The 23,502-nt window shown below is 41.3% G+C and overlaps 3 protein-coding genes across 25 annotated transcripts in view; 1 reads left to right on the top strand and 2 right to left on the bottom strand.

Annotated features, from left to right (window-relative positions):
• Positions 1-18,900, top strand: LOC110812336 (forkhead-associated domain protein). 8 transcript variants are annotated; one of them, XR_015818055.1, is made up of 7 exons: positions 1-325; positions 984-1,183; positions 2,920-3,380; positions 3,503-3,579; positions 14,170-14,272; positions 18,316-18,490; positions 18,658-18,900. XR_015818055.1 is itself a non-coding variant. In XM_088216641.1 (5 exons), exons 1-4 carry the CDS (start codon positions 178-180, stop codon positions 3,540-3,542), a joined length of 849 nt encoding a protein of 282 aa, XP_088072767.1. In that variant the 5' UTR covers positions 1-177; the 3' UTR covers positions 3,543-3,579; positions 18,658-18,900. The 8 variants fall into 8 exon arrangements, 6 of the variants coding, with proteins under 6 accessions (XP_088072767.1, XP_088072764.1, XP_088072763.1 ...); XR_015818054.1 differs by lacking the exon at positions 14,170-14,272; XM_088216641.1 differs by lacking the exons at positions 14,170-14,272; positions 18,316-18,490.
• Positions 14,093-15,561, bottom strand: LOC110815098 (two-pore potassium channel 3-like). The gene is made up of 2 exons (XM_022042753.2): positions 14,531-15,561; positions 14,093-14,389 (listed from the first exon to the last, which is right to left on the bottom strand). Exons 1-2 carry the CDS (start codon positions 15,559-15,561, stop codon positions 14,248-14,250), a joined length of 1,173 nt encoding a protein of 390 aa, XP_021898445.1. The 3' UTR covers positions 14,093-14,247.
• Positions 15,499-23,502, bottom strand: part of LOC110815060 (Magnesium transporter CorA-like family protein) — an 18,136-nt gene continuing 10,132 nt past the window's right edge. For 10 of the 16 annotated variants that reach the window (XR_015818052.1, XR_015818050.1, XR_015818048.1 and 7 more), the window contains 6 exons: positions 20,004-20,063; positions 19,823-19,892; positions 18,163-18,366; positions 16,671-16,733; positions 16,054-16,566; positions 15,883-15,948 (listed from right to left, as the gene is read on the bottom strand). Coding sequence is in view for 4 of the 16 variants with exons in the window: in XM_088216633.1 (XP_088072759.1) it covers positions 16,180-16,566; positions 16,671-16,733; positions 18,163-18,366; positions 19,823-19,892; positions 20,004-20,063 (784 nt within the window). In the remaining 12 variants the exon portion in view is untranslated. Of the gene's footprint in view, positions 15,641-15,882; positions 16,567-16,660; positions 16,734-18,162; positions 18,367-19,822; positions 19,893-20,003; positions 20,064-23,502 lie in introns of those variants that run through there. The other 6 variants (XM_088216635.1, XM_088216634.1, XR_015818043.1 and 3 more) reach the window with 6 other exon arrangements.

The raw sequence follows: 23,502 nt of genomic DNA on the forward strand, positions 1-23,502 counted from the left end.
CCAACTCCAGCAATGGAGGCCGAGAATCTCCGGCTTGATTTTCCCTAATTGGCAATTACTAGAAGATGAAAGACGATATGCGGAAGGCGATGAGATCATGAATGGGTTTTACCAGACGTGCAAAAAGCGACCGGATATGTATTAATTAGGTCACAAGGTGAGGATCAGTTGAAGACGATGAATCAGTGTGGCAGTGTTGCGACAATGGTTACAGTTTTCAGGCCTTCGCTGAGGCCTAAGTGCTTGGCTTCCGGCATTAACACAGAGGAGCTTCGTGCTCAACTTGACAAACTGCATGCTGAAGCAGACACCGCGCGAGCCAAAGGTAATAACCCTAATTTCCTTTCTCCGCTTCCTAATTTGATCAAGGAATCAATACCTTACTGTTCTTTCCACCGATAACCGCACCTTCTCGTTTTAATTCAGTCACAACTTGAATTTCTTCTTCATTTTTTTGTTACTGATTATTGAGTGATTCAAGTGATGCGTGATGATATCTGATTATGATATATTACTGATTTACTACTGCACCAAATTCCTGAGTTACTATGAAGTATTATCGGATTGGAAAAAAGGGACATTGCCTCCAAGGTAGCATGGTAGAAAGCCTGCTAATTGGGCACTTTTGAATGCTACTGTTGATGGTGTCAGAGTTTATGCTGAGATAAAGGAATTATTAGGTTTCTGCATAAAAGTTAATAAATCCCACCGCAGATAGAGTTGAGGGAAGAAAACTTTATGCTTCATGTAAAGTAAGGTATCTCAGAGGGGACAAGAAGTCCATTCAGGGGTTCAGCACAAACTCTCTGCATGAAAGAAATAATTTCATAGTAATTAATGTAAGAAAAGGTTGTGTCATATGAGATTAGGTATCTAATATAACAAAATAACTCCATCCAGCCTTTAGGGGTTCAGCACAAACTCTGGGAATATCAACTCTGCTTTGAATGGTATTCAAATTTATTTTGATATTGTTGATTCAGCAAACAGTGCCAGATTAAGACTGCTGAGGTTGTCAGAGACTGCGGAGAATCTTCGACGGCAAGCGGTTACTAGTATCCAGACTGGGAAGGAAAATGATGCAAGGGCACTGCTTTTTCAAAAGAAGAAGGTTATGCAGGCCCTGGAGAAGTCCAAAACTCGCATTGAATTGCTGGATGAGCTTTCTGCTAAGCTTAATGAGGTAAGACGGAATGACGCTTATATGCTTGAAACGATTGACACCACGGGACAGGTTTTGAGTAAAAATAGAAAATTGTATAAGTTCTGGAAGTAATTTATATAAAAAACTTCAGATGAACTGTATAGTGGTTTCAGATCTTTTGAAATATCATTGGGTTTGTGCTGGTAGTTATTTACAATTCATTATGCCACCTATATGACTATGTTATAGTTTCACAAGTAATTGTAAAAAGTGCTTCTGCTTTTGAAGATCTGGAAAACATGCCTCGTCCTTATTATTTATTAGTATTTTGTTACTTGAAGAATGATTTGGTTTATTGAAGTAAAGTTAGAGGTTCTGAACTTCATGCCTCTGATTTGCTTTGTTAACAAACTTTAGTTGCTATCAGTTTTATGTCACAGGAATATCTTTACTAGAACAGAAGGGTTCATAAATATTTTCCTGTCAAGAGTTAAGAATAAGAAAAGCAAACCAGCTTTGAATAAAATAATTTACAAATGCATTAGAGATTAGGATCACAAGGTAATGCCCGTCCATAACTTAAATTGAGAAATTATATTTAATCCATGATAGTTTCCTTGTTAAAATTTCATTTCACTACTTTGTATTGAGTATTGAGGAACTAAAAAGCGTCCTTTTCCAAACTTCTAACGATACCATACATTTTTTCTTTATATGCCCGTAAAAAGATTGACATTTTGTGGTAGGGTTGATGAGGCTAACAGATGCATCTTCTACTGTGGCAAGAGGTGATTTTCTTTGGGTTATGGAGCTTACGGCTTCCATGGAACCTAAGATTTTTGATGACCAATATACCTCTTTCTATGAGTTTTGGGAAAAAAATGACTTTTTTTGCAACTGACGGGCTCCTACAGGAACTATCTGACATAGTAATTTCTGATCTCCACCTGACTTGGGAGACCATTATTTCTGGCTCTTAAGAGGCCACAATTTTTTTTTTTGGTTTGTTTTTTAGATAACTCTTTTGCTTGTATGGCTACTTTAGTTTGACACTTTGAGGAGGATGTCTTATTCTCTGTATTTGTAATTCTTTTGCTCTCTATAGTTAATAAATTTTCTTTTTCTCCTCCTACCTTTGAATGTGGAGGACAAATAACTTTGTAGAGGGGGCACCTTTCGCCAGGTGGTGGGTGTTGTGATTGCAGAGATTCTGGACTTTTGAAGGACCGTTTTTTCTTGTTATTTTTCCTTTGGGATAAGTTGAGCTTTTCTCCATCTCTTTGAGCTAAGGCTCATTAGCTTTATAACTTACACAGATATTTCTTTTTCTTTATTACAAAGACACTGGCCGGAGGTTTTATATTTATGCCATTTCTGTTTTTTGTATTTTCTTCTTTTTTTGGAGGACCCCAGTCCTCCATCACTCCTGTACTGACCTTTCAATTCTATCTAAAAACATTTCTTTTCCTGTGAAAAGTAAAAAAGGAGAAAAAAACTTAATATTTTCGTGGCGCAGTATCTAATATTAAACAAAACATATGAGAATCCTGTTTTCATAGGCCATTTTTACAATTTTTCGCTATTACTGACTTAGGCGATATTGCAGCAGCTACTATAAATTGGTGTTAAGTTTTAAAATCTAACAACTGCACCTAGTGCAATGTTTCTTGTGCTAATACTCTTTCCCTTTTCCTACTCCTGTTAATTGTCTGTAGTTCTATATTGTTCAAGACCATGATTTTCTTGGTATGCTGAGTAGCCTAGTTCGGTTTCAGGCAATATCGCTCAAGGAAACTCAGCTTATTGGTACTATTGCTTTGGATCTTGAAGTCAATGGAGAAGATGATTCCGTTCCAGTTCGGATCATATCTCCGAAGCATGAATTTCCTGAAGATAACGAGACTAAGAATGTCTGCAAACTCAATGACAATAAAAAACTGTATCTCACTGCAAACAGTCAAGCAGACCTTTACATTAATGAAGGATTGGAGAATGTTCAAAGATCTCTTAATATGGCTCTTTCTGATGAAGATAACATACACTCTAGCTCAGGAGGAGTCTCCTCGTATAAGAAATTCTTGGAACATTTGGATCAACAACTTGAAAAAATTGAAACTGAACTTGACACCATTTTAAATGTCTCAACCTTGGTACTGAATCATGATGAGAGGCCAAAAAATTTGAAGGTGCAACAAACAGTGGAGCTTCTTGAGAGCATCCGTGATGTCAGACAGAGGTATCTATATTTATGGACTTCTGTTTGTCATATTTACAGATTTTTTAATATGCTTTTTAGCTTGATCACTACTTAGAGATTAGTTTCTGCCATTGGTCTGTCTGAGATTTTTGTATTTGCAGAATTGCTGTTATCATACAGGAAGAGGTGAAGATCAGTTAAATATTCACTTTTCTGATGTTCGATGGTCTGCTTGTTGGTGAGAAATTGATTTGTTTCAATATCAATATTGCTTTTTTTTTCTTTTTCTAATGTCCATATTGCTTAGTTACTACTGGTAGTTCTTACCTGACCTGCAATTGAACTTTGTGAGTACCTAACCAATAGCAACGTATTATGCAAACAAAATATCATGATTAACCTTCAGCTTGTCTGAACTTTATTTAGACTTGGTTCAACTGATAATCACTAATGTAGGACATACTTTCACGGTCACAAATGTAACGGCCCCGGAAATATTAAAATGAAATGAGTATTTAAATATATCAAATGTGGAAGCGAGATCAAAATTTCAGTTAACATCCCTTACACGAAAAACCAAAAACGTACTTAAAATATAAAAGATTAAACTAACTAAAAGAGAAACTCGAAAATAAAACTATGAGTATGACTACAGAGTCTCTAGGCATCCCCTTCGTCGTCCTCCTGCGGAACGGGCTCGGGAACCATGTCTTCCTGATCTGAAATGGTTAAATAAGGAGTGAGCTACACTAGCCCAGTAAGAATATCACGATATCTCACCGTCACGGAGGTAAAGGTGGGTAGAAAAACACAAAAAGACCAATGGAGTATAATTTACAACAAACTCGTTTATTAACATGAAAACCTTTACCATCCACTTACCTCGGTGGAATTTATGAAAACAATATAAGAAAAACAATAACATTATCATAATCATTGAATAATATAAGCTGTAAAACATAACACTTATCACGCCTCTTGTAATTCAATCATTGTACAACATATCTTTTTCTCATTTACCAGCCTACTAGTATCCGTGGGGATCCATAGGGGTTCCGCTACCCGTTAACCTTTAACATTCATAATCAGTTTCCAGGGCTGTCCCCATACCCCGTCCGGTATGGGCGCCAAAACCATGAACCTCAATACCCCGTCCGGTATGAGGGTGAAACGGGCCGTCCCCATACCCCGTCCGGTATGGGCGCCAAAACCATAAACCTCAATACCCCGTCCGGTATGAGGGTGAAACGGGCCGTCCCCATACCCCGTCCGGTATGGGCGCCAAAACCATAAGATCCCCATACCCCGTCCGGCATGTGAGACCACAATCCCGGTAGGGTTCCCTACGGACCCGGTCCGTCCACCATCTCCCAGGATATCTAGTCAGGCTGACCCCCATAATACAATTATCAGTCTACACAATCTTTCATTTTCCTTTTCCTCAGTCAGCATCATCAATTCACATACAAACAAGCAAAACAGTAATTCATGCCAAACAGACAACATACAGTATCAGTTTTTCAGTCATTCAACCCATGATTAATAAAAACGTAGTATATGCACACAAATCTGTAAAATGAACACATCAAACCTCATTTTGCATTTAAAGCAGTAAACAGGCCAAATAACAGTAAATCACCAATCACACTAGACTCGGGCTCCATTAGCCACCTTAAGCAATGTCACACATTCGTTAATTCAAGAAATACCGTTTTATCATTTTGAACTTTAATACCGTGATAGGAAATAGGGTGAGGGGTCCTTACTTGTTTTCGGGATCCGAATACGATTCACAGTGCGCCTGCAGGCCGTCCCTAATTTTCCTTGAATTTTTCCCGGGGAACTGAAACACACTAACAGTACCTGCACGTGTTCCAAAAAAAAACTCAAATTAGGCCCAGGGCCTCTTTCGGCCCAAATCGCAACTCCGGCACGGCGGCTCCGCCGTGCTCCGGCGACGGCGCCGCCGCTGGCGGCGGCGAGTCGCCTCGGGTTGGCTGTTTTCGGCCGAATTCGGCCACACTCGCATCGGTCCTTGTGAGAAAACAACCCTAGGGCCCTCGGGGGGCCAAAAAATCACGGAAAAACGGAGCTTACCGGCGGCGGCGCTCTCGGGTGCGGCGGCTCTCCGGCGAGGTTCGTGTTTTGGTGATTCGGCTCCGGTCAACCTGTAGAGAAAAGAATGGTGATCACGGTGATATAAAAATTGCATCGAACGGAGGCCGGGAAGGGCCTCGTCGGAGGCAAAAACCGAGATGGGGCGCGGCGGCGCCGCTGGTCTTCGGCCGCGTATTCCGGCCGTTTGGCCGGGATTTCAGCTTCGATTTGGTCATAGGAGGAATCAACGTGGAAAAACGAGTCGGGGGTATGAAATTTACCTCGATCGGCGGTCGGAAATTTCCCCGGTGCGGCGGCGATCGACCTCTGGTTCGTCTTCTCCGGCGAGCGGCAGGCGGCTAGGGTTTGTGGTCTGGTGTGGGGATTCTATTTATAACCCATTGCCTTTTGATCTCAGCCGTCCATTTTGTTTTAATCTGGGCCGTCCGATCGCGCGATTGATCTGGGCCGTCGGATTTCACCCACGCGGATCGCCAACGTGGCTACCCTTCGGAGTGACGTGGTCTTGCCACGTGGCAGGCCCCGGTTGGCCGGGACTGCTGACCGGGCCTGCTGACGTGGCTGCTGGCGTGGCTTTTTTTTTTTTTTTTTTTTTCCTCCTTTCCGGGTGCTACAACTCTCCCTCCCATAAAGAAATTTGGTCCCCAAATTTGCCTCAGTACTCTTGATCAAACAGATGAGGATATTTGGCCCTAAATTCTGATTCCAGCTCCCAAGTCGCCTCCCTAGGCGTGTGGTTCTGCCACAAGACTTTTACAAATGATATTTCCCGGTTACGGAGTATTCTGCTTTCTCGGTCCGTGATACTGACCGGTACTTCTTCATAAGACAAGTCCTCTCGGAGTGAAAGCGGTTCATGAGCCACGACATGAGAAGGGTCCGGATTGTACTTGCGCAGCATAGATACATGAAACACATTGTGAACCCGGGAGAGCTCAGGGGGCAGTGCAAGTCTGTAGGCAGTGGTACCAATCTTGTCTAAGATTTCAAAGGGTCCAATGTATCTGGGGTTTAATTTTCCCCTCCTGCCGAACCTACTAATTCCCTTGAAGGGGGTGACTTTAAGAAACACCCGGTCACCTTTCTCAAAGGCCAGGTCTCTCCTCCGGGTATCGGCATAACTCTTCTGCCTACTCTGAGCTGTCTGGATGTTCTTCTTGATCTTAAATATCTTGGACGTGGTTTCTTCCACCAAATCCGGGCCAAACAATCTTCTATCGCCCACTTCCTCCCAACAAATTGGTGATCTGCACGGACGCCTGTACAGCGCCTCGTATGGGGCCATGCCGATGCTTGCTTGGTAACTGTTGTTGTAGGCAAACTCTATCAGGGGTAGATGGTCGTCCCAATGGCCTCCGGAGTCAAGGACACAAGCTCGGAGCATATCCTCCAGCGTACGGATTGTCCTCTCTGATTGTCCATCGGTTTGGGGGTGGAAGGCAGTACTAAGGGACAGCTTTGTTCCCATAGCTTGCTGGAAACTATTCCAAAACCGAGAAGTGAATCTGGGATCCCTGTCGGATACCACTGTTACTGGGACTCCATGCAGTCTGACTATTTTCCGGACATACATTCTTGCCAACTTGTCCAAAGAATCAGTCATTCTGATGGCCAGGAAGTGGGAAGACTTAGTGAGTCGGTCAACAATTACCCATATGGCATCGTGTCCCGATCGTGCCTTGGGTAGTCCCGATACGAAGTCCATGGTGATGTGTTCCCACTTCCATTCTGGAATCGGTAAAGGCTGAAGCAACCCCCCTGGGCGTTGATGTTCTGCTTTGACCTGCTGACATACCAAGCACTTAGATACAAAGTCGGCTATATCTCTCTTCATCCCATTCCACCAGAATCGGGGTCGCATAGTTTGGTACATTTTTGTACTTCCTGGATGCATGGCGAACCTTGAACTATGGGACTCTGTCATGATGTCTCTTTTTAATTCATTGTCGTCTGGGACACATTCTGTCCTTGAAACGAATCAATCCGTCGGCAGAGATCTGAAATTCTGAGTTCACTCCCTGTTCTGCATCCTTCTTGCGGGTTACTAGGGCGGGTCGATTAACTGGGCTTCCTTTATTCTTTGGATTAACTCGGGTTGGACTGCTAGGTGGCTCAAACATGTGGCCCTCTTCAGATCTCGCAGTCGAACCTGCTGCGTAGCCCCAATGGACCTGCATTCTGAAACCATCAGATGGGCTAGGGTGCCTGCACTCTTCCTGCTGAGGGCATCGGCTACTACGTTGCCCTTACCTGGATGGTATAGGATGTCACAATTATAGTCCTTGAGGAGTTCCATCCACCTTCTCTGACGCATGTTGAGATCCTTCTGAGTGAAGATGTGCTTCAAGCTCTTATGATCGGTGTAGATCTGAAAGGTCTCTCCATACAAATAATGGCGCCAGATTTTCAAGGCGTGTATGATTGCGGCAAGCTCCAAGTCATGGGTAGGATAGTTCTTCTCATGATTCTTTAGCTGTCTAGACCCATATGCTATAACCTTTCCATGCTGCATCAGGACACAACCTAGGCCCAGATAGGAGGCATCACTATAAACTGTATACCCTCCTGATCCACTCGGTAGAGCCAGCACGGGTGCAGTAGTCAGTCGCTTCTTCAATTCTGAAAAACTCCTTTCGCAGTTCTCATTCCAATCAAACTTTGCATTCTTCTTTGTGAGTCGGGTTAGAGGGGCCGCTAGACTGGAGAACCCTTCGACAAACCGGCGGTAATAACCCGCCATCCCTAGGAAACTGCGAATTTCCTTAACTGTTGTCAGCCTTTCCCAACCAAGTACCGCTTCAACCTTTTCGGGGTTCACCGACACCCCTTCCTTCGATATAACATGTCCTAGGAAGGCGGTTTGCTTCAGCCAAAATCCACACTTGCTCAATTTTGCATACAACTTCTTTTCCCTGAGTACCTGGAGGACTTGGGCAAGATGATGAGCATGTTCTTCTCTACTTTTTGAGTAGACTAAGATATCATCGATGAACACGATGACAAATTTATCCAAAAACTCTCTGAAGATTCTGTTCATTAGATCCATAAAGATGGCCGGGGCGTTGGTTAGCCCAAACGGCATAACCAGGAACTCATAGTGTCCGTACCTGGTTCGGAATGCCGTCTTGGGGATGTCTTCTGCTCTCACTTTTACCTGATGGTAACCTGATCGTAGATCTATTTTAGAAAAGATCTGTGCACCCTGCAACTGATCGAAAAGGTCATCAATCCGGGGAAGAGGGTACTTGTTTTTAATTGTTACCTTGTTTATCCTTCTATAATCAATACACAGTCTCAACGTTCCATCCCCTTTCTTTGCAAAAGTAACCCCGGCACCCCATGGAGAAATGCTGTGTCTAATAAAGCCACTGTTTTGTAGCTCAGTGATTTGTTTCCTTAGCTCTTCCATCTCGATGCGGCTCATTCGGTAAGGAGCTACCGAGATGGGTTGGGTTCCTGGCTGTAAGTCTATGGTGAACTCGACCTCTCTGTCCCCTGGTAGACCGGGCAGTTCATCCGGGAATACGTCTGGAAAGTCTCGGACTACTGGAATCTCTTGGATACAAACTTCCTTCTTGGGTTTACCATGTACCACGTCCGGGTCTGCGTCGGCATCCTTCTGGGTAAGGTTGTAAAATCTGCCCTGGATTGGAGGCCTCCCTTGATTCTGGTTCCTAGGGCACTCCCTCGCATAGTGCTGTGCACTACCGCATATGCGACAGGTGTTGTTGAGGCGGTAGCAGGGTCGGTCCCCATGATCCCTGCCGCAGTACTGGCAGATCTTCCCACGAGCTGCCCCCATAGCCTGAGGAGGGCCCTGAACGGCAGGCCTGGGTCTCTTACTGGGTTGGACAGGCATGGTAGGCGCTGGCCTGCGGAGCGGGGCTGAAGGTCGGGAACTTCCCGCTAGTTGAGGGCGGGTGTCGAAGTTCCTTTCTATGATCTGCGCCTTTGCCAGGACTGCCGAATATGTCTCGAGCTCCATCACCAACAAGTGCTGTCTGATCGCCGGGCGGAGGCCCCACTGGAATTTCCTGGCCTTTCGGCCCTCATCCAACAATGTCTCCGGGGCATGTCGGCCCAGCTCCAGGAACTTGCGGGCATACTCCGACACTGTCATATTACCCTGGACCAATTGAGCAAATTCCATTTCCTTTAAATGTTGGATGTGTTTAGGGAGATACTCCGCATGGAAAGCCGCTAGGAACTGCTCCCAAGTAACTGGTACAGGCAGGGTGGCCCGCTTGAGCTCCCACCAGCGTACCGCTTCCCCTACCAGCATGTAGGAGGCAATGGCAGCCCTCTGCTTAGGAATTACTCCCAAGGTCTCAAAGACTCTCTCAGTCTCTGCCAGCCAGTATTGGGCCTCTTCGAAAGAGAATCCCCCTGAAAAAGTAGAAGGGTTCAGTCTCCTGTACCTCTCTATGAAGCCGGGGTCGATCAAGGAGGGAGCGGGGTCCCGAGGTAGAGGGACTGGGACCGGCTGAGGGTGAACTGGGGGACCCTGTGGTGGCGCCTGCTGATGGGGTGGGGGCACTGGAATGTGCGGTGGCGGCACCTGTTGGTACTGTGGCTGTGGTACCGGGTCGTACCGCGGCTGTGGTGCCGGGTGGTACTGTGGAGGAACAGGCTCCTGCCGGGGTGGCTCGGGATCAGCCTGCTGTAGCGGCGGCTCAACCTGCGCTAGCGGAGGAGGTCCGGGTAACTCCCTTCTCTCCTCTTGCCTTCGCTGGGCAGCTACGAGAGCTTCCACCATCTCATATAATCTGTCCAAATCCTCCCGAAGCGAATTATCTTGGGCCGCTCGGTTTAGTGGGGGCCTTTCTCTCCTCATTCCCGTGTACCTGTTTTCGCAAGGAATGATTGAGTAACGATATATCGGTGAGTATTTATCTAAGGCACTATTGTGTAAGGGATGCGTCCGAGGAAACGCTGCTCTGATACCAACTAAAACGGCCCCGGAAATATTAAAATGAAATGAGTATTTAAATATATCAAATGCGGAAGCGAGATCAAAATTTCAGTTAACATCCCTTACACGAAAAACCAAAAACGTACTTAAAATATAAAAGATTAAACTAACTAAGAGGGAAACTCGAAAATAAAACTATGAGTATGACTACAGAGTCTCTAGGCATCCCCTTCGTCGTCCTCCTGCGGAACGGGCTCGGGAACCATGTCTTCCTGATCTGAAATGGTTAAATAAGGAGTGAGCTACACTAGCCCAGTAAGAACATCACGATATCTCACCGTCACGGAGGTAAAGGTGGGTAGAAAAACACAAAAAGACCAATGGAGCATAATTTACAACAAACTCGTTTATTAACATGAAAACCTTTACCATCCACTTACCTCGGTGGAATTTATGAAAACAATATAAGAAAAACAATAACATTATTATAATCATTGAATAATATAAGCTGTAAAACATAACACTTATCACGCCTCTTGTAATTCAATCATTGTACAACATATCTTTTTCTCATTTACCAGCCTACTAGTATCCGTGGGGATCCATAGGGGTTCCGCTACCCGTTAACCTTTAACATTCATAATCAGTTTCCAGGGCCGTCCCCATACCCCGTTCGGTATGGGCGCCAAAACCATGAACCTCAATACCTCGTCCGGTATGAGGGTGAAACGGGCCGTCCCCATACCCCGTCCGGTATGGGCGCCAAAACCATAAACCTCAATACCCCGTCCGGTATGAGGGTGAAACGGGCCGTCCCCATACCCCGTCCGGTATGGGCGCCAAAACCATAAGATCCCCATACCCCGTCCGGCATGTGAGACCACAATCCCGGTAGGGTTCCCTACGGACCCGGTCCGTCCACCATCTCCCAGGATATCTAGTCAGGCTGACCCCCATAATACAATTATCAGTCTACACAATCTTTCATTTTCCTTTTCCTCAGTCAGCATCATCAATTCACATACAAACAAGCAAAACAGTAATTCATGCCAAACAGACAACATACAGTATCAGTTTTTCAGTCATTCAACCCATGATTAATAAAAACGTAGTATATGCACACAAATCTGTAAAATGAACACATCAAACCTCATTTTGCATTTAAAGCTGTAAACAGGCCAAATAACAGTAAATCACCAATCACACTAGACTCGGGCTCCATTAGCCACCTTAAGCAATTTCACACATTCGTTAATTCAAGAAATACCGTTTTATCATTTTGAACTTTAATACCGTGATAGGAAATAGGGTGAGGGGTCCTTACTTGTTTTCGGGATCCGAATACGATTCACAGTGCGCCTGCAGGCCGTCCCTAATTTTCCTTGAATTTTTCCCGGGGAACTGAAACACACTAACAGTACCTGCACGTGTTCCAAAAAAAAACTCAAATTAGGCCCAGGGCCTCTTTCGGCCCAAATCGCAACTCCGGCACGGCGGCTCCGCCGTGCTCCGGCGACGGCGGCGGCGAGTCGCCTCGGGTTGGCTGTTTTCGGCCGAATTCGGCCACACTCGCATCGGTCCTTGTGAGAAAACAACCCTAGGGCCCTCGGGGGGCCAAAAAATCACGGAAAAACGGAGCTTATCGGCGGCGGCGCTCTCGGGTGCGGCGGCTCTCCGGCGAGGTTCGTGTTTTGGTGATTCGGCTCCGGTCAACCTGTATAGAAAAGAATGGTGATCACGGTGATATAAAAATTGCATCGAACGGAGGCCGGGAAGGGCCTCGTCGGAGGCAAAAACCGAGATGGGGCGCGGCGGCGCTGCTGGTCTTCGGCAGCGTATTCCGGCCGTTTGGCCGGGATTTCGGTTTCGATTTGGCCATAGGAGGAATCAGCGTGGAAAAACGAGTCGGGGGTATGAAATTTACCTCGATCGGCGGTCGGAAATTTTCCCGGTGCGGCAGCGGTCGGCCTCTAGTTCGTCTTCTCCGGCGAGCGGTAGGCGGCTAGGGTTTGTGGTCTGGTGTGGGGGTTCTATTTATAACCCATTGCCTTTTGATCTCAGCCGTCCATTTTGTTTTAATCTGAGCCGTTCGTTTTTGATTGAATCTGGGCCGTCCGTGCGATTGTATCTGGGCCGTCCGATCGCGCGATTGATCTGGGCCGTCGGATTTCACCCACGCGGATCGCCAACGTGGCTACCCTTCGGAGTGACGTGGTCTTGCCACGTGGCAGGCCCCGGTTGGCCGGGACTGCTGACCGGGCCTGCTGGCGTGGCTCTTTTTTTTTTTTTTTTTTTTCCTCCTCCTTTCCGGGTGCTACAACAAAGCCACTAATAACAAGGTAATTGACATAACTATTTTAGCAAAATCGTAAGACAGAAAGAAAAGAGACTAGGAGGGGAAGAGAGAACTTAGCAAATATGAGAAAGGAGAGGGAAAAGAAGGGTGAAATGAAGAAGAAAGGGTATTGGCCACTTATGATCCTTGTGGGAAAGCAAGAGGTTGATCAAAATTGTAGGTTTTATGAGTATGAAATCAAGTGGGTATATGAGTTGAGCCAATGGATAAATTTGCTCACATTTTTTATCAGTATATTCAATTGTAATGGAAGGATCTCAAATATCTTCTTTCTCACAAGTTTGATCAAGATTGTTGAAAACAGCCGGACTAAGCTTCAATTTCAACTTGTTCTTCATGTTGTTATTGACTAAGAGAAACATCAAATCCTGGCCGCCGGCAGAAGTGGAGCCTTTATAGATAAAGGCTTATCTTGAAATTTGTGCAATTTGTCCATAGCAACTGCAAATGCTGAGCATAAATATGAAGAATACTCAATTTCTTGTTGACAGCAAGAATCATAAATTTGACCCAGATTGCTGCTTGACGATATCAGTACCACTTGATGATGTTGGATTATCTCAATCCTCTGTTGCATATCCACAAACACCCTAAACTTGGCACAGTATATCCTTTTTTATTGGATAGATTACACAATGTGTTTTTATCTTTTTATGATTCCTTTGGCCTTTTTCCCGTCTGCCTATTGCTTGGCTATGAAACTTCCAAAAGCCAGTGGTAACTCTTGCATCTTATACTTCCTAGTTATTACAACTGTTGTGTGATATAAACAGATGCCTAACGTCCACAATAGATTTTGTCCTTGACATTTATTCAGCATATGCTTAAGTTACAAGAAAGCTAAAGAAGTTGCAAATAACACCATTTTATTAATTTGCAAATCTTCTGTTAGTTGTATTTTTCCTGACTATCTTTTGCATTGAATGTAGTGTAGACAGTCACTTTTTGCTGGTTGTTGTACCTTATGGCTGGAATCGTAATGCTAGAATTTTTAAACATGCTCATCTTATTTGGGTAGATGCTTTGCATGGTCCTTTTAGGGTGAAGGTTCATTCTGCTTTCTGGATCCCCCTTATTTATTTTACAAAAGAATTGTGGGGCTGTCTTATATTAAGATCAGCAATTTTTTCTCTTTATCTTTTGCCATTTTGGAGAGGATACTCCATCCTCCTTTACAATCTCCCTTCTTAATAATATTTTCTTTTCCTTAATTATGTAAGTATGTGTACATAAGAATACTGAACTCGTGAAGATTGCGTGGACGAAAGTATCACTTTGTGAAAATATTACTGTTTCTCCGGTTTCCTTATTAGACTTGGACCAGATAAAAAGCTGTTCGTTAGGTAAATGAGAAAAGAATCCAAATTGCATGATAATGAAAATTGCTGAAGATCTTCGTTGTTGAAAGTAATTACAAATAATAATCGTAAGTATCCTTGCAGATTTCTGCAATCGGGTAATTCACACTGGAGGGGTACTGTGTAACTGTACAAAGTGATAAACTGTTGTATTTCTTTTGTCTATACATCCGTCAAATGTGCAACGGTAAGTCTCCCGCATCTGCTATTATCTAACAAATCAAATTGATTAGAAATCTGTAGGATATCTTTTTCTTCTATCTTTCCCATCTCCTTAAGCTTGTATATTACAAATTCGGGTTTACTGCAACCATAGAAGGAAATATATAAGTATAAATATCTGGTAGGAAATACAGAAAGTTGAGAAACTCAGTTATCAGAAAAACCACAGGTCATTCATACCAAGTTCTGATGTAGGAACCAAGGGGGGGAACTATTGAATTACCTGATAGATCCATCATGATCAAGGTCTGCAGCTACAAAATCCCTAATGGTCATTTTCTTGGATAGAACCCATTTGGCGATTCTACGATTCCTCTTGTGAATCCGAAGTTCGGCCAAGTACAAAAAGGCTCTCGCAACTGCCAGTGTGCTTACTAGTAACCAAACAACTGCAAAACACCTTCCTGTTAGTGTGGTGAATGTGTAATCCCCATAACCTACGGTTGTCACAGAAGTAACGGAGAGATAAAAGCTATCAACCCAGTTCAGATTCTCGAACAAATGCACTGCGATTGTCCCGGTGACTATACAACAAACCACAACACCCAGAGCCAACCCCACTTTAATTCTTATTCTCATTCTTCCTTTCCTTTTGTCTATCACGTAAGTTTGAACCATTGTGTTCAACTCATTCTCATCAGCTAAGCTCAACACAATTGCCTCCTGTTTATCACAAATGTATGTCACCAATCCATTCAGCAGAATATCAACAAACCCAAAACCCACCAGTATAAAAATGCAAGTGAATATCTTGGTAAATGATGTGTCTGGAACAATATCTCCATATCCAATTGTGCAGAGAGTGACTACAGTGAAGTACAGGGCATCTACCGGTTTCAACGTTGTACGTCCCTTGAAGCTCCCACTGCTCAGGTACACCAAAACACCGGCTATCGCATACACAATTACACCGATGATGGCTTGCCGAACAACCGATGGTGTTGACTTGATGGGATATCTGGCTTCTAAGGAATCGGAAAAAGCTTCCTTAAGGTCTGTGAATATTGGCGGAGCAGAGTACGATCGAATGAGACTTCTCTTGCGATCCTTCAAGTTGTCAGTTAGGTTGATATAGGAGGCTTTGGAGATGTTGTTAGCCTCAGTAGCGAGAAGATTTCCCGTTGATTGCGGACGAGAGGGGCCAGCCGGGTCAAAAGGAGATTCTCTCTTTATGGAATTTTTGGTGAAATCATTTTCTTCTTGTGTGATTTTCTCGTGGAGAAGAGGATCATCCATGTTCAATCTGCCTGCCATGAAGTGCTGTTGAAGCTCCTCCTGTGCGTGCGGTAGACATTTTTGTTTTAATAAAGACAGGGAAGTTTTATGAATCCACCTGTAAGTCAATCCTTTAATGAAGAGAGAGCTTGTGTTGATGGTTTGATCGTCTAACAGTCAGCAGTTGATAACACTCCCTGTTTATTACCCGTAAAATTCAATGGCCTGACTCTGCTCATTCCCCACTTGATTAATTAATTAACACGAGACTTCAATTTCTGGCTTATATATAAAACAGAGCTATTAATTCTCTACAGTTGTCAACCTGAAACTAGTCATTTGCTTTTCGAGGAGTTGAAGTTTCTACTAATGAGGCAAATGTTCATTTATTTTCTTAAGAACTAAATTCCAAAACCAATTGTGTTCCTGTCAATGCAGAAATTAACCCGATTTACAATTATGAAATGGAGAACTAAGAGCTTCAACCAACGAAAGAAAAAAAGAAGAAGGTAAAGATATGGCTCGTCTTACATTAACGTCTAATTGTTGTCGATGTCACTGGGGAAATGTGGCATCATCGACGCCGCTTCAAATCTGTTGTGTGCAAAAAGTATTCGCAGCAGGAACGCATCTTAGGTCAATTGCAAGTGTTCAATTTCAAGAGACGAGAATATAACCTTCTTCATCTGGGAGCATACCGGAAACAATTGAATGCTTGATGGTCTGAGGAACAGTTTTACGTACTTGTGCATGAGATTCTGCTTCTTGTTCAAACATTCTTACGAGTTCTTCCAGCTCTAATTTCCTCACTTCAATATCCTCTTCAATTACAGGGTTTTTAAGACCAAGGTAGAGCAACCCAGTTACAATCAATACAACACCAAGCAAGAAGAGGATGACAGAAAATATAACAAACCCATACGGAGACCCTCCAGCTCCAGGTATTCCATCCACATTTATTCCGAAAAGTCCTGTGATGATGGAAAGAATAACTCCACAACCTCCAAAAACTCCTAAATTATGTGTTACTGTGAGGCTTTTGTCCTGGAAAGGAAACAGTTCAACAAAAAATACAGTTAAATGAAAAAGTATAAATTAGTAATTTGCACAAAATTTTCACCTCAAAAGAAACACATACAACCACGTACGAACAAATACATAGAGAGTTGTATAATCACGAATGTAAATGTCCTCTGTGCAAGTGTACGTATCTGCATTCCATAACAAAGTTTTGAGTGTAAATTGCACCATCAACACATCAATACCCTTTGAGTTCCACTAAACAAAAATGTAACAAATAAATGACGTGATAATAAAGTGGAAAAATGAGGGCGGGGTAATGGGGCAGATCAGCAATCTTAATATCCAGTTGAAAAATTGGCAATTTAATGGGCCTTAAAGAATAATATCAATCGGTTATCCCATACAAATCTTTTCCAAAGTAACCAGATATTATCTGAGTAGTCTCTCAACTGGTGGTTTGTGAAAGTTTTCCTTTTCCTGTGGTCTTCTTAATCTACAGGATTTCGTAACCAAATGCTTTCAGTGAATCAAAGCACCATTAAAACTCACCAAAAAGAATTTTTTTTTTTTTTTTTTTGAGAATACCACAAAAGAAAACCCATCAAAATTTTCATAGTACTTACAAGATAATTGTCTGTGTCAACACTGTCAGCTAAATCCACAAAGTTTGTCAGTCAATCCATGATATAGAGATTTGTGGTCAAAGAAAAATATAATTTTCTTCTAACCAAACAAAGAATCGTATTCTGTTTATGTTATTAGGCATATTAAATTTTCCACAATTGGGAAATTAAAGTAAATATATTCTTACATGCAGCGCGGGGTAATGTTTAATTATTTGAACAAGAGCAATGTAACTGGACTCTTTAGGCGGCCTATATAATATGTCCAATTCTGGCCTATTAAGCTTCGGATAGACCCAAATCTTGTCAGTTGAGGTTCATGTAAAAAGGAAACCTAAAGCCTGCAGAACTCTAAGCTGGGCATCATCTGCAAATGGAATAGTGCTCCTAGTTTGGAAGAGAAAGATATACAGAAACAAGCACCGAAAAAATTCAGATGAAGAAAGAAGATACGGATCTGTAGGATTGACTGTCATGCATATGTCATGTAATTAGATGTATATTGTGCATCTGTACATGGGTGATTTTGTGTCATGAGAATAATTTTTTGTTTTCTATATTTAGAAAAAGATCTACTATTATAGACATTGTAATTAAAAAGGATAATTAAGAAAGAGAACCCTTTTATTATCAAAAGAAAATCATAGTATTCAGTTTCAATATTATTAACTTAAAATAAGTCAAAGATTTAGCTAAGGGATCTTTCAAGTTTTTATGGAACTCAGAATGGGTTACAGCTAGAATACAGCGGCCAAATCCATGTTAATCACCAGAACTACAGTATAAATTTCGACTAGTACCTTAAACAATATCAGATGAAGAATACCCTTGAATTAATTATAGGTTAACACCCACGCATAGGAAGTTACAAGTGTTATTCATGCGTAGTTGCTAGATTTTTTGCAAAGAATCACTTCAGTAAAATCATCTATGATTTAGAGTATGGGAGCTTGAGAACAAAACTTTTTGAGTATCTGGTTAAGTCTATACGCACCTGCAGCCATGCACGAACAGTACTCTGCATAACATCTTGAATTGTGAATAAACGACTGCGAGCTGCTTCTTGCTCTTCAATCATTTCCCTTGTACTCTTTCTTATTCCTTCTAGCAAGAATCTTGTTGAATTCCCTCTCAAATGTTGAAGCAGCTCAAACACAATCTCCTCTCTGGCATGAAGGGACCATTTCACTCTTATAACCTACAGAGTTGGGCAAATAGATGAATCCAAAAATAGGGAAATTCTCACAAGGCAAATCACCTCCAGAGAAGGAAAATCTCAAAAAGATCATATCTTCTGGAAGACCTTACAGTACCATAAACTGGTAAGACCTGTTGACTTCATTTATTTCAAGAATGATTTTCCTATTGAGTGAATAAGGAGCTATCTAATTAACCAATTTCCCTATTAAGAAACTTCATTTAGCATCAACATTTAACAAACACATTATACATAATACGCCTATATCAAATTGATGCTTTTTTTTCCCAGGAGAAAAGGAGATTTGTATTGAATAGGTACCAAAGGGCTCTCCTGACAAGTGACCTCTATGCAGAAAACTCAAGGTCTGAAACCACAATTGACGCTTTATATATGCATATATCCAACATTACTTCTTTATTAACAATTCCATGAGACAAGGGGAGAAAAATAAAAGCGGTGTTGCACTCTCAGAATCAACATTTATTTTGAATTTCACGAGCAAGAAAGTCTAATTAGCTTTGATTTTCATAACTGCACTTCCACTTCAATCTCCTTTACATGCATCAAATTATGGCAAAGCTCTATAATATAATATTTCACATTATATTTGTGTGTCTCAAAAATGAACCATGGTGAATCGGTGAATATCAACATACACCAATTATGAATCTAAGGCTCTGTTTGGATACATGAAGATGCTTTCTATTTTTTTTTTAACATAAATTTATATGTATTTCACTCAAAGAACTATACAATTTAGTTAACAATAGTAAAAATGATAATAAGATAAGAAAATATTAAAATGTTGCTTCTAGTATTCTACTAAGAAACTATTTGTTTATGCTTTGGTTATTCCACAAACGTGCAACTCGTAATACTTCTATGAATAAAAAAATGCATAACCACATATGACTTTAGAAAATGAAAAGTAAAAAATACTTTTCCGTACCAAATAGAGCTTAGATATTTCTACTAGTTTTTAATTTACTTCAATCTTTAGTCCTTATAGGTCAAGGCTTAAACCTTTTAAGACAAGTCCAAATATCCACATCTAGTTTTAAGACTCTTATTGACCAAGCCCCATATCTTTGATTGTGAAAAATTGTCAAGTTGGATACATAGATCCATGTCTGTATCAGGGAGCCATACCTGAGTCTAAACAACATAAATAAAATGTACCTCTACCAATATTTTAAAAAAATATTGTTAGGAGCTTCTGAGCTACCTCATCAATTGCTAAACATTTCACTGAAATTCTTAAGCTCTTTGGGGATTTAGATGCTCCCTTCAACCAAAATTTAAGGAAAGTCGTGCACTCTATGAAAAGACAGGCTCAGTCAAAAGGACCACCATCTTCAGCATAGTTTTGGTCACTAACCTTATTAGTCTCATGGAGATCAGGCACAAACTTGTTTTATAATATAAGTCCAACCTCATACCAAGCATAACTAACCTGGGTTGATAGCCTTCTGATTTCTTGGTTCAAAATCAAAGTGAAAAGCTGCAAATCTTCCTGATTTCTCCTATTCACAAGTGAAAATTATTTGTTGGTGTGCATAGCCAAAGGTAGACCAACAATCAAAGTGAAACTCTTTCAGTTAAGAAGACAAAATGATCCAATCTGCAAAAAGCACCTGTTCATGAACTTCAACTCAACTTCATCAGCAGCCCCAAATATATATTTCCGGAAAAGCCTGAAATGCATTTCAGTAAAGCAAAACATCCATATGGTTGCCTCAAAACTAAAGATGAATCAAAAGACATAAAAGCAATTAAAACAATAGCAAGGAAGTCAACTATTGTTATGACATTAAAACTTGCAACTGGTTCACCCCTGTGAAATAGCAACTTTCAACTCTGAATAGCAGACATCAAAAAGATGGTAGAGTGCACCCTGTTTTTGTGTATCTGTGCATGGAGGAGCAAACTTATTTTATGATGTAGCACAGAGGAATGGTGTTTAGAAAGGAAAAAGAAATGAAAAGAAAAGAAAATTTCAATGCAAAATCATTGGGATTGGGCACAACTATAATCAAGGGTTGTCAAGCAGTCAATTCAAAGAGAAAATATCAACGGTCTTTGTAAAATAATACTGGATGACTATTTCAAAAAAAAAAGTAAAATAATACTGGATGAGCCATGTGTTTATAGGGTGTCAAAACATACTAATATGACTAGAATACTTGTATAAGAAAACAATAACAAAATAAGACTTCTAACCATATAAGAATCAAGTCCTAAAGTAATAATATACCTAATCTTAGTAGGTCCTAAACAAACAAAACATAACACCATCTTAAAACATGATAACCAATTCATTTATCTGGTTCTCACCCTTATTCAGGTTTTTGAGCACATTTCAGGATTAAAAATTTTACCTGGGTAAAAGCGGACTCATTGGGCTTAATGTGAGACCAATAGGGTGTAGCAAGAGGCCGATAGGATGTAGCAAGCTGGAGTAGCTTGTTGTTTTTTTTTTCTTTTGGGATAAGGAGTAGCCTCTTGGTTACCTAAGTGCTCCCATGGGAGGTAGCCTGAGAAGTAGGTCCTTTTGGGAAGGGTAGAAAACAAAATAGCAATGCAAGTAGAGAGTTGGAAAGGGGGCCTCTTCACTTTAGGGGGTAGGGTTACTCTTATCTAGGCATGCCCATCTAGCATAACACTCGATTCTTTATCTCCTCTTGAAATTGCTGGAGGGATAGCGGAGAGGATAGAGTGATATATGAAAAGGTTTCTTTAATGGGAGGTTAGAGAGGAAAACAGCAATTGTCTACTTAGTTGGTAGATGTCTTGTCAATCCAAGAGTTAAAGGGGATTGGGGATTAGAAATCTTAAATTAAAGAACATATCATATTGGCTAAATAATGTTGATGTTTTCCAAGGTAACCAAACTCTTTGTGAATAGGGTGATAGACAGCATCAATAGGAGTGAAAGGAACAACTGGGATGTCAAAGCAGAAAGCTATTTTTCTTACCAAAGTCCCTGGATATCCATCTCCCATAACACATTGTTCCTCCTCCATACCCTGATTCGAGTGGGAGATGGATCTAGTTTGAGGTTCTGGGAAGACCATTGGCTAAGAAAACCAGCTATTAGCCACTCAAAATTCCCCAGTTATATAAGCTGTCCTCTAGACACCATGCTCAAATATTAGCGTTCATGATAACAACTGAGGGAAGAATATTCTAGAACTTCACTTATGTCATAGCCTTTACACTTGTAAATCCCTTCTTGAGCTCCTCACCGAAAACCTAATAACTACTCATGCCTCAGTTGCCAAGGCATTTTGGAAGGCTCCTGTTCCTTCAAGGTGAAGATATCTACTTGGACAACTACATATTGAAAGTTGAATACGAATGACTTGCTCCAAATCTGTTGTCCTCACCAGATCTTTTCTCCATATGTATGTGCGATGTGTTCTAGAGGAGGACAAACACATCACCACTTGTTCTTACACTGTCATGTTGGTTTGAAGAAGTAGACAGATGTCCTTAGTCTGTTTGTAAGTACCTTTTATTAAGGGAGAATTCGTGTGAAAAGAAGCCATATTGTTATAATAAAGTGTTCACTTTGCAGGTTTATGGTGGATATGACTTGTGTGCAACTCTAGAATCTTCACCGATATACACACTCCATATTATGAGCTGTGGGAGAGAGCAACCTTTTTGGCATCTTCATGGGCTTTAGCACACAGTAATTTTTTTCCACCACTCACTTCCTTCCATATCCATATCTCCTCCCTTACACTATTTGCCATTGTCCAGCTGATTCCCAATAGTCCATATACCATACCCGATAATTTAAACGCTAGAGGACTTCATAGTAAAGTATGGTCGCAAGTCTCACCTGCTCTCTTATAAAAGGTAGCAACCATTCACCAAAACTTTTCCCCTTCTCATCAACTTGTTAATGGTCAAAATACATCAACATCCTACTTTCCAAGCAAAGAAAGTGATTCTTGGGTGAGCATTCACTTTCTATATCTGCTGGAATGGAGCTTATCCTCCAAAGAGTTGTTCTTAACCAAAAATTTATAGAATAATTCCACTGAAAAGGACCCATTTGGGTTGAGGGTCCAAATTGATTGATCACTACTCTCATCTAAAAGTACAGAAAACAGTGAACTCAAAAGAGATTCATAATTATATACTTTCCAATTATTAAGATTCCTTAGAACTTCCACGTGCTACTCTCTCCCACCCCCAAGAGAGACTAATTTTTGTGTTGGCAAAACTAGTATGTGGCTTGTATTCTCAAATGCTTCAGTTATGAGATTGGGACTTCGATTTGAGTGTTCTTAAGCCTCCAATCTTTGATCATAGTTGCCTACAATAATCTATCATTGAATTCAATGCTATTATACTATAAAGTGCTTTAAGTGGCACAATGAGTTTGTGATTACGGGTTTGCTTTGAGAACACCACTCTTCAAGTATAATTCAAAAACATCCCTAGTCTCTATATAGGCTTACGACTGAAGACAACACAAATCTAAAAAGACTAGTATACATTGTATCACCTATTGAAGGATGTCGATCTCAGACAACATCAATGAGATCAACAATTTGCTAAATGTGTAGGTGTTCGTTGGTCACAAGTTCAGTGGATTGACTCACATAGTTTCTTAAATCATATTAACATAAAGTGTAAATTATGAAACCATCATATTAATTGTATATCATCAATCCTTACACCTAATTTACTATTATGTTTTCTGCATTGAATAGTATATCTTTAGTCCAAGGTTTATTTCATGTTCACAAGACAAAATAGTTATTGGATGCTAAATGAAGTGTATGGATATGGAAAAGGACGTGCAAGGATCCATCACTCCTAATATCAACGAGAGAATATCCCATGAAATTGCTACAATCTTTATCTAGAATTTTTTTTTCCAAATAAGGATGATATTTATAAGGATTTCCTAAATGATCATAAAATGGATCAAGTAATGGAGCAATTACACATGGAGTTTGACAATAAGGGATTGACACTACAGTATGCCATTAGTTATTCTGAGATACAGCAACATGTAAAGTAACTGAACATGTTAAAATTTTTTTGAATTATGGATTGTTAAATTCACATCATCTAGGCGTCGTAATATGTAACCAAGTGCCAATCATGGTTATG

This window comes from Carica papaya, chromosome 3 (assembly GCF_054855325.1).
Source record: "Carica papaya isolate Zhongbai chromosome 3, ASM5485532v1, whole genome shotgun sequence".
Lineage (NCBI taxonomy): Eukaryota > Viridiplantae > Streptophyta > Magnoliopsida > Brassicales > Caricaceae > Carica > Carica papaya.